This window comes from Crocodylus siamensis, chromosome 10 (genome assembly GCF_052110815.1).
Source record: "Crocodylus siamensis isolate JL-2025a chromosome 10, ASM5211081v1, whole genome shotgun sequence".
NCBI lineage: Eukaryota > Metazoa > Chordata > Crocodylia > Crocodylidae > Crocodylus > Crocodylus siamensis.
Genome location: NC_143404.1, coordinates 2,779,598 through 2,790,552, shown reverse-complemented (window position 1 = coordinate 2,790,552; position 10,955 = coordinate 2,779,598). Strand labels below are relative to the sequence as shown.

The window sequence follows — 10,955 nt, the reverse complement described above, 5'->3', positions numbered from 1 at the left end:
ACCTTTGACCCCCGCCGTTGGTTTTGCGCATGCGCGGGTGCTACTCTACGCATGCGCTGGGGTTCTGCGCATACGCGGTCGGAGTGAGGCGGCTGCGATGGCGGCGGTCATACCGGGTGAGTGAGGAGGGGTGGTTAGGGAAGCTGCTGGCGGTGGTTTCGCGGCTTATGCAGGGTTGTGTTTGTTTGTTTGTTTTGTCGTGCAGGCGTCGCTTGGGCGCGGACGATGCTCCTCGGGGCCCGGCCGGAAAGGTGAGTCTGTCCCCGCTCCACTCCCTTCCCCATCTTCCGTGTCCTCAGTGTGCGGGAGGGGAGCGGCTGCATTTTGATTTTGAAGCTGAATACAAACTATGACATGTGAGTTATGAGAGAAGAAACTTGTTTAAAAAAGCCTGCAGTGGAAGTGGTGGCTTGCAAAAGACTATTGTCAAAGCAAGTGTGAAATATCTTGGGTTCAATTGCACTCTTAAGACCTGGTTCGAGGGAGATGGAACCAGCTGATGGTTTCTAACGGTGCAATTTCCCATTTCTTCAACAAAGTGAATGTCCTTGGCCTGAATCTGGCTTTCAAGCAGAGGATTGAATGTTTTTGTTTTTTTTTTCCTATTTCATGTTTAAGAACTGATGTAGTTTTGTGGTGACTGACATTGTTCTCATTTAAAACTTCTTGGATAGATACTAGGTAATTCTGACCAAAATGTGACGTGACAGTAATTTGAGTTTCTAACAGTTCTCTGGTATCCAGAAGTCTAGATAATATTTGACTTACAAGTATTGATTGAAACCTCTTTTAAAGTTGACTCAGAAAAGTAATATGCCATGCAAGAAAAGAGTTTGCTTAGATGGTTTGCTCCTGGCTTCACTTATTGGTTTTATTCACAAAAATATCAACAAGTTTGGCTGCCCACTTATCACCTCAGCGTTTAGCCAGCAGAGGGCATCATATCTATAGATATAGATCTCTCTCGCTCATAAACTTAGCTTTTTGTCTTCTCCGGCTGGGGAATGATTCAAAGTTGTAGAAATCTGGGATTTTTCTCTGTCTCATTACTCTTTCATTTCGTTGTCTTAATTATCAGATGAAATTGACTTAACCAATTAGGCTTTGTTTTATATTTTGCTGTTGGCAAAGCTAAAAATCAGTACTGTAGTCTGAAGTTAACAGTCAGATAACCAACAAGTCAGTAAATATCAACCAACTTCGGACACTGATAGGCTAGGGGTTTCTTTCTTGTGAAGGCCATTGTCATGTAATGAAAAACCAAAGGATAAAGAGCCAGAAAATCAAGAGCAGTGTGTAATAGCTATTCTGGGCCTGCACGGTTCAATGTCTTTATTAGTGACTTGAACTACAGGGTGAAAAGCAGCCTGTTTAAATTTGCTGATGGTACCAAGATTTGGGGTGAGGTGGGCACGCTAGTAGGGAAGGACAGATCACAGCAGGACGTGAACAGGTTACAGGGGTGAGCTAATGTCAGTATTGAAACCCATACTATTTTCAGGTGCAGGGCACTTGGGCAGTAGGAACCAGCAGCACACTTATAAGCTGTGAAACTTTCTTCTTGAGAGCATGATGGCAGAAAGAGATCTTGGAGTCATCATTGATGCCAAGATGAACGTGGGCAAGCAATGCAAGATCACTGTCAGTAGGGCCAACCATACCTTGTTGTGCATCCACAGATGCATCTCAAGCAGGGCCAGGGAGGTGATCCTCCCCCTCTACACAACGCTAGTCAGGCTGCAGCTGGAGTACTGTGTCCAGTTCTGGGTGCCGCACTTCAGGAGGGATGTGGACAGCATTGAGAGGGTCCATAGGAGGCCACCCGCATGATCCGGGGACAGCTGGGCAGAGCCTACAAACAGACTATGGGACCTTAACCTGTTCAGCCTCCACAAGAGAAGGCTGAGGGGGAGACCTGGTGGTCGTCTATAAATTCAATAGGGGGGACTAGCAGGGTTTGGGAGAGACTTTGTTTCCCCCTAGCACTCCCTGTGGTAACAAGGAATAACGGCCACAAGTTTTTAGAGAGTAAGTTTAGACTAGACATCTGAAGGTACTACTTCACAGTCAGGGCGGCTAGGATTTGGAACCAACTTCCAAGGGAAGCGGTGATGGCTCCTACTCTGGGGGTCTTTAAGAGCAGTGTCTTAAGTTGAAACCGAGTTTTCTCATAAGAAACAATGTTATAAATGGGGTATTGGTTTCTGAACCAAGGCCCGATGCCCTATTTTCACCAAAAATACTCCAGAAGTTTGTACTCAATCAATTATAGATGAGTAATATAGCTACATTAATGTATTTCTATTGTAAATAGTGATCATATTGATTTGGAAGGACTTCTTTGAGATGACATTGCTGGACTTTTTGAAAGCCTCTTGGTTGGACTTTTTGAAGGGTTGTTAGCGGGAGTCTTTTTAGGAGTTCTGGATGTAGGTTTTTCTGGAGTCTTGACTGCTTTCTTAAAGAAAGTGTCCAAGGAAGTTTGGACAGATATTCTCCAGGGGGATGAGCAACGCAGCAAACTTGTTCGCTGGCATGGCGTTGCACAGATCAGGTGTTGTAAAGTTGAAACTGATGTCATAAAGTTGAAACAGGTGTCAATTTAGAAATGTTGTAAGTGCGAAACGTTGTAACTCGAAATGTTAGTTGAGGACTGCCTGTACTTAGCTGTGGCATACCTATGGCAGATGTATGCATCTGAGTGTAACCTGTCACTCACTTAAATGAGCCCCGTATTATTCATATGCATAAGAAATGTTCTTGGTGTAAAAGGATCTTTTAGACCTCATTTTGCAAGTTAATAGGGAGGTGCATGTTACTTTACCAAAACAAACTTGAGCTTGTTACAAACTCTCCTGTTTCATTTATTTAATAAAAACTGGCTTTAACCTGTATGCAAAGGATGTGTGATTTGTTTTGCAGATTCCTGGCATCTGTAAATGTTTTCCCACTGTCAAATATCCGTACAAGATCATCTCAAGAGCTCATTGGAAAATGGGAGAAGAAGAATAGAATTGTTTATCCTCCACAGTTGCCAGGAGAGCCTCGAAGACCAGCAGTAAGAATTTGTTTGTACTCTAATTTCTTAAATACAGGAAATAAAGCACTGTCCTTTTCTGGTTAATTCTCCGGGGTACTCACTTATGATAGCTATATTCAGTGATTAATCTAAGACTGAGAGATACTTAGTATGCTCATAACTGTATAACAAAAGAAATGGGCAGTATTAGATTTTAGAAATGGGAAAGACCTATTCGATTTTCAAATTGCTGCCTGATACGATCATTTAATGTGCACATGTGCAAATACAAATCTACAAATTAAATCTTTTCAGAGTTTGCAAGGCTGAATAACTACTAAGCCTGGACTTGACTGAGGAAAAGAATCTAAGCATTTCTTTAATTGTTTCCTTTCTAGTCAATCCTTCTAGTATCTAGTTAAGAACATTTTTTAAAATCTGATTTAGTCCTGTCTGGTGCAGAATCAAATGCATAATGGAAAATACTCCTCTTTTGTGCTGTGAATTCAAATCATAGACTATTCACTCTCCTTTCCTTCAGTCACCTGAGCTGAAAGTGTAGTTAAACATTAGCAACAAATATGGGTCAATTGATATTGTATGAGAAACTAGAGAAAACGGATGTTGAAAGGCTCTTTGCTGGAGGGAAAGGTGGAACAATTTTTGTGCCCTTGAAATTACTAGTTTGCACCACGATATACAGGAAATGATGAAAAACTTTTTTAATATAGTCTTCCAACTTCAACTTCTCTGAGTTGACTGTTTTCTACTTGCATTTGTATGGGGTTTTTTTCTTCACCTGGAAGTAAGAAATTTATTGTTGGCTACTCAGCTTGTTGCTTAGCAAAGCTAAAATGTAAAACATCTGCATCTCAAAAGAATAGTGATCTTTTTTATTTTATTTTTTCAAGTCATCTTATTTTACATGTGCTATGTCACCAGTAATAAGAACTTATACATTCAAATACTGCATGTAGTTTGCAGTATGCTTCCCTGAATAATGAGATGCATATGAAAATGCAGTTATTGACTTAGCTACTTATTAAAACATTCTTTTTTTTTTTTTTTTGAAATGAATATCTTGACTTTAAAATTTACATTCCTGTTAAATTCTGCTTGTTGCTTCTAGTTCCCACTGGTACAGCGGTGGTGCTCAATTAGTTCTTTGGAGACAGTTTTTCTTGTCAATCTCTGACTGAAAGACCACTCCATCTCTGAAGACCTAATTAAGTTCAGCATGGCACTAGTTTGTAGCAGCTATCCCAGTGAGTTGATTTGAGATCAAAGTAACTTCTTTAAAGCCTTTGAATGGCAGATGGGTATTAGAACCACAGGAGAGAGGGGAGGAAATAAAGGGGAAGGTTATTTAAAAAAAATTGTAAACCATGCTCTTCAATTTATTTTAATTTCTGTAATAACTTAATTATTCTCCTGTGTACATGCATTTTGTAGACCATATCAATTGTATGTGACATGGCTGTCCTGCAGTGCTCATGACACAGTAGCAGGAGTTATAAGCTTGCCTGGATCTTGAAAGGTGATTTTATTTGCTCGCCATGGTATTATGAACCTCTCATCTTCTTCCTTTCAAAATGGAATTAGATACCGGAGCTTTTTTTCTTAATCTTTTTTTTTCTTGTAGGAAATATACCACTGTCGAAGGGAAATAAAATACAGTAAGGACAAGATGTGGTATTTGGCAACACTGGTAAGAGAAAACACTGACTTTGTACTTTCTTAACAAGTACACTATGCAAAGTGGTTTTTAGTTCCTATTTTTTCAAAAAAAAAAAATCATTGGCTAAATAAAAGCCTGGTTCGATTCAAATCTGTCCAGCATCTACATAGGGAAGTCCCTGAAAAAATGTTCTTGTGATTTTGTGTGGACTCAGCCATCTTATGCATGTGAATAACTTGCACTTGGACAGAGCCAACCAACTCCCAGAAGCTTTTCTCAGGCCATATGCCTTTGACACCAGTACATTACATCATTGCCTCTATGTAAGGAGTGTGTCCACTAGCTGCTGCTCAGTAGTAGATGATAGGGAAAACTTTCCCTGGGAACAGCAGGGCAAATCTTACGGAAAGTAGGCATCTAATGCTTTGCTAATGAGACTTGCATTGAAGATCTTTCCATTTTAAATGGGGCTAAAATCTTGGAAATTTGTGAAGTACAGTATCTATCGAAACAAAATAAGCATAATTCCTGACACTGTGGTCTTAAACATGTTTCTTCTCTTTGTTTAGAAGGATTTAGTGTTGACTGTTAACGTTTTTCTTTTCAATTCTAGATCAAGGGGATGTCCATCGATCAGGCTCTTGCTCAGCTAGAGTTCAATGACAAAAAGGGAGCAAAGGTGATCAGAGAGGTACATACTGAAATTCTTAACACTTCCTGTCAGATTGTTTTCAGCCATGTTTTTCAGCAGTATCCAGAGACTTTGCATTAAGCCTGTCTGTAACATATTAAATCAAAGCTTTCTTGGTTTGAACATTTACTAATGTACTTTTGTTGAGGCTTCCCTAGGCACAAATGGCCTCTGACCACAGCACTTCAGCTCCTCGTAATGACACCTTGCGTTACTACAGCCTACTAAATTTCTTATGTGTTTATATGCCTGAAAACACAAAATCCCCATCGTTTTCAACTAATTTGTAAATAAGAGTAAATTGGATGCTTATCTTGCTGGGGTCCTATGACCCCAGCTGACTTCCTGCCCTTTGGGCAGGGGGCTGGACTCCATGATCTCCCGAGGTCCCTTCCAGCCCTAATGTCTACGAAATCTATGAAATTCTTAATTGTAGGAGCTATAGGTTATCAAAAGGGAGACGCATGGAGTCTTGCCTAGAAAATACTGCCTTTTCACTCAAAATGTTGGCGTTATAGTAATGGGTGACTTAGTTGTTCACTAGGGGTATCAGTTTCTAGTCTAAAAATTACTGAGTAACAGGTATTCCTCACCAACTTACAATGGTAGACAGCACTGAACAATCTTGCACACCTTCAACTTGTATCTTCCATCTAGGGCCTGAACCTTAAATAGACTGCATGTGCCTAAAACTGTCACTTGCTGAAAATCCCCACTTATAAAATTTCCCCATACTTAAATGCAGTAAACACATCCCTAGAAGCTGTTTCCGTTCATCAAAAAAAGATGGTCACCATTGGCTTGAGACCCATATGTGATGTTTCTTTAAATAGTTTCTTTCTGGGGGTGGGGAAATGCACTGGAGATAAATTTAGAAAACAAAAAGACTTAAATCTTTTTATTATACTAAATCAGTGAAATATTTTGCTGGATTCATATGCTGTGTCATACTACCATCAAGGTGATTTGTTAATGTTTAATCATCCTGCTAGTAGCAGCAGTTGAATGAAGAATAAAAAAGCAGTGAGTGTTAAATTGAAATGCAAATTGAGACTTCCTATTGACAGTTTCCCTTTTAACTGAAACACTTCTGTGTTTGGTTTGTCAAGACTGAATGTGCATTTAAATCTAGGAGAGCATGTGCACACATGCACATACAGCTTTACATTTTACAGGTCAAATTTACCACTGGCATAAACAGCTACAGTGGCTTGGATGCCAAAGGAGGGATATATGCTTTTGCCAGTGATAATTTTAGCCTTTTGTGTCCATGCAGATGCTGTCTGCCCTATAGAATGGTCTCCCATTTTCGGAGCTTTTCTGAAAGATAAGTTAGCTTCCTCTATCTCAGACGGATCCTTCAAGAATCCATTTCTGCATCTGACTTAAGTATGGAAGCAATTACGGGGCTCTAGAGAATAGAAATTGTGTTGCTTTAATTCCTGATCAGCATTTCTTTTCTTCCTTTGTTATAGGTTCTTTTAGAAGCTCAAGAACTGGCAGTGAAAAAATACAACGTAGAATTCAAATCAAATTTATACATAGGTAAATTGCTGCTTATTTTTAGTGCATGAAATGTCTCTCTACAATAATGTGAAATGACTTTATTCCTAATAAGATTCCTTGACTTCAGCCTCCTCTGCGTCAAGGTCTGCCAATGAAATTTGTAGTTAATAGCTATTCTTTATCAAAGTGCTAATGTTAATAACTAAGGCACCTTATTCTTAGCTGCTCTGTGAAGACTGAGAATACTGCAGATATCGAGCTTTCAGCCAGCAGTCTGTTCTAATGAGTACTGTTACCAGTACACTCCATTGCAATTGGCAGGGACATCATTTTTAATGAGACATAGATACCGGTCAAAAAGCCAATGGTATTTCTGCTAGCTATATGTAAAGAGAGAGACTTGTTAGGATTAAGAAATATAAGAGTGGTCAACAAGAAGAAAGCCTGGTATTGTATACTGTATTGGTGCTCTTCTAATGCCACTAGATGGCATTAATGGTGAAGATGATTGGAAATGTGATCACTACTTACGTGGGATTATTAAAGCTGATTCTTGTTTCTAAATAAGTTGTTTGGAAGATTAAGTTTGCCTTAGAAACATTTCACTTAAAAAGCAGGAAAATGTTGGTAGTAGGCATAATTTTAATTAAAATACTCCCTGAGAAACATCTCTTTCATCACGCATGGTCACATGCACATATCACATGTTATGTGACAATTACAACAATTGGCTCCATAGAAGAATGCTAGGGAAAGTATGTACTTTTATATAAAATATTGGTCATATTGTCTGATCAGCTGTTCATGCCATGTTTTTCCCTCTTCATTCTGTTCTGCTGTTTGCTTGCTTTTTACCCCCGCAAGTGCTGTCCTGTTGCCCAGTACTGTTTTCTGTTCAGTCCCTTGGACATTCTTGGACACCAAAAAACCTCCCAAAATTCAGTTGCGCTTTGATGGGTCATTGTGTTATATGTGGTGATTGGAATTAGAAAGTGTGGGATGGTAAGATTTTAATTTCTCTATGAAAATCTCAGAGTGGAGTTGCTAATGGCGTGCTTTATAGAATGAGTGGGTGATGCTGTCACTAACACTGACTTCATGGGATGCGTGTGCGTAGCTGCATCGGTTGCATTTCTAAGGACCTAGCAGTTGGAGTAGTGTGCAACTTTTTTGCATTTAGTGGTAGAACACTAACCAGCAATTTATGTTTTACTTTTGAGCAACTGAACCTCCATCAAACTTCGAGGGATGGAAAGTACTCTGAATGAATTGAACTGCTTCTAGATGTGGTCTTGCTTGCAGTCTTCTCACCTATCAGATTTCTGTCATTACCTTTCACTGCATGGCCATTACCATAGAAAGTTTCTCTTTCAAACCTAGGATGATGGATGACACTGTTGATATGTTTTAAAAGGGAAAATATAAAATACCATGTCATAACGATTGAGCCCTCTAGTGGACAGTTTGGTAGATTATGCCTTCAAGTGCAGGTGCTGGAGAGAGAGATAATATTATAGTATTGAGGGGAAGAAACTTGAGTACCAGTAGGCAATGTTACTTTTAAACATTTAATTTATCTTAAATTGGTATTCTGTCCTGATTCATTTGTTGCTAGTGGCACAGGTCCTATTTATTTGGTCATTTTATAAATACTCTTGACTTATTACAGGGAGATTAGGAGACTAAATGATTTACAGCAGAGTATATCAAGAGCTTGACATGAGCACAAATGTTCTGTAGCTAAGGTTGGACCTTTAACTTTAACCCTAGTCCTAAGTGAGTTACAGCAGTATGCATCATATTCCACTTTAGCCATTGCCAGCCCCTGGTGTCCCTGGTAAAACTGGGGCTCAAGAGCAAATGCTAGAAAATAAAGAATCAGCTTAGTTTTATTGCTAACCTCATGCATTGTGCCATTTTGAGGTTATCTTTGGTCAATCCTGCTTTGCATATGCTGTGTGTTTGCAATGTAATGTCTTGCATCAAATGGTAGACTGATGTACAGCACCCCTCTCCATGGAAACTTCCAAGTAACTCTTTAAAAGCTCATTGCTCCAGGGGACTTAGTTACACACAGCACTGCTACTGTTAAATCCTAAGGACCGTTGCCAGTCTTGTATTTGAAAAATCAAGAGTTTCTGATGACTGGCCTCACTGCTTTGTGATTGGTATACTGTGCTTAAAGAGAGAGCCACACTTTATTCTTTAAGCCATTCTTGCTCCTCAGCTGGAGAGGGAGTGTCATGAGATCTGCCTCATGTCTCCCTGAAGCAGCCTTGGCCGTAGAGCAGAACTGCAGAGTTTCATCAGACCCCCAGGGTCAGAAAGGTTTCTCTAGGTGCAGAATTAAGTCTTCAGGTTAAAGAAAAGATTTGACAAATACATCTGCGCTATTTCCAGTGGAACACAGAATCTGCAAGCCTTCACTGGGAACACATTCCTTTGAGTTAATAGCTGCTTAGGAGAAGTGGAAATTACTGCCTTTATAGGAACTATGAAAATCTAGTAGGACCCAAATTGAATCTCTTTTGATGTCTTCCTTCATTTTGTGCAAAATGAGCAAGTTTTCAGTTACTTGCTTCTTAAATCCACTGTTTCATTACCAAAAGTGATGAGCAACACCACAATAACAGCTCACTGAAAGCAACAAAACAGAAAAAATCCCTTTTACTTCAGCGCCCTGTTACGGGTGGTTCCAAGAAGTACTCTGACAAAGGTGGCAGGGGATTTGTGTCCCATTTCAGGGTAAACTGCAGGATCTTTTCCATCTTTTTTTCTTTTCTCTTCTTTTTAGCCAGGTCCTTGACTGGAAAAGGCCACTATATGAAAAAGATCCGCTACCATGGGAGAGGCATGTCTGGCGTCATGGACATGGTCAGGTGCCATTACTTTGTGAAGCTGGTGGAAGGTCCTCCACCCCCTCCAGAGCCACCAAAGACTGGGTTTGATCAAGCTAAGGAGTATGTGGAGCAGCTCCGAAACAGAACTATTATTAATACACTGTAATGCTCTACACCAGACATTGTTGTATGTTCTTTACAGTTCGGGGGGGAATGCTTGTGAGTGTATTCAAAAAAAAAATTCAAAAGCAAGTCTGAGTTGTCTGTTTGGGTGTTCTTACTTGTCTGTTGCCTTGTGGAAGTCCTGAGTTATGCAGGGTCACAAGACTTTTTTTCCCTCTCTTTCCCCCTCCCCTACTTTAATATAGCACTGTGGATCTGCAAGATCCTTGGAAATGCAGTACAGAGTGTTCCTTCTCCTTGGCAATTTGCAGAGAAACATACTAAGTCTTTATTTAAATCCTTTCCCCCCTCCCTCCCCCTGAACAGCCAATTCTAGAATGTATGCTGAGAATGCAAGAATTAAGTCAGGAAATTCAGTTGTCCTCAAATTCATGCGGTGGGGCCTTATACAGTAGCTATTTTTGGTACTGTAGGTATATCTGCATGCAAGGAACTGGTGCAGATCATGGTGCAAGATCAGGATGTTAACCAGTAAAACCGAAGTTCAGGATTTTGCAATTAGGCAGAGCAGTGTAGGGTCAAACAGACAGTTGTAATTCACTTTGCAGTTTTAAACTCCCTAATACTGACCCTTTCACTTAACACTAGCGTAGATTAAAAGTACCTGTCACACAAGCTCTTTAAAAGTCGTCATCTAAACTATGCACGTGAAGTGCTGTTGGTTTTCTGGACTGTTTGGTATCTGTTGCTCTGGGGTGAGTTTAACCATCTTTCAAAGCATGTCTACTCCTTTCGCCATTAATTAAACTTGGATTGTTATGAACCTGTACTTAATGTCCTCGAACAGGTTACTGAGATTAAGAGGATGGGGACAAACGTTCAAAGCGTCCATTTAGTTTCTCTGGCAGAGAACATGCTGCAGTTTCATTACTGCCCTTGAGATAGTTCTCACATGCTGGGGAAAGAAGGAATGATTTTTTTTATAGCCCGTTTTGGAACAGCTAATAAAGAATTGACTGAAATTTCAGTTTGGTTTCTTTACACTGAGGCAGTAGGTGGCACTATCTAGTTTGAGTTGAGATGTCACGGGAAATCCGC

At 40.0% G+C, this 10,955-nt stretch overlaps 1 protein-coding gene across 2 annotated transcripts; it reads left to right on the top strand.

Annotated features, from left to right (window-relative positions):
- Nucleotides 1–15: 15 nt before the first annotated feature.
- On the top strand, nucleotides 16–9,992 carry MRPL22 (mitochondrial ribosomal protein L22). 2 transcript variants are annotated; one of them, XM_090020674.1, is made up of 7 exons: nucleotides 16–116; nucleotides 206–251; nucleotides 2,923–3,058; nucleotides 4,662–4,727; nucleotides 5,311–5,388; nucleotides 6,864–6,933; nucleotides 9,689–9,992. In XM_090020674.1, exons 1-7 carry the CDS (start codon nucleotides 98–100, stop codon nucleotides 9,898–9,900), a joined length of 627 nt encoding a protein of 208 aa, XP_089876800.1. In that variant the 5' UTR covers nucleotides 16–97; the 3' UTR covers nucleotides 9,901–9,992. The 2 variants fall into 2 exon arrangements, with proteins under 2 accessions (XP_089876800.1, XP_089876801.1); XM_090020675.1 differs by lacking the exon at nucleotides 206–251 and having other exon boundaries at nucleotides 51–116.
- Nucleotides 9,993–10,955: the final 963 nt, after the last annotated feature.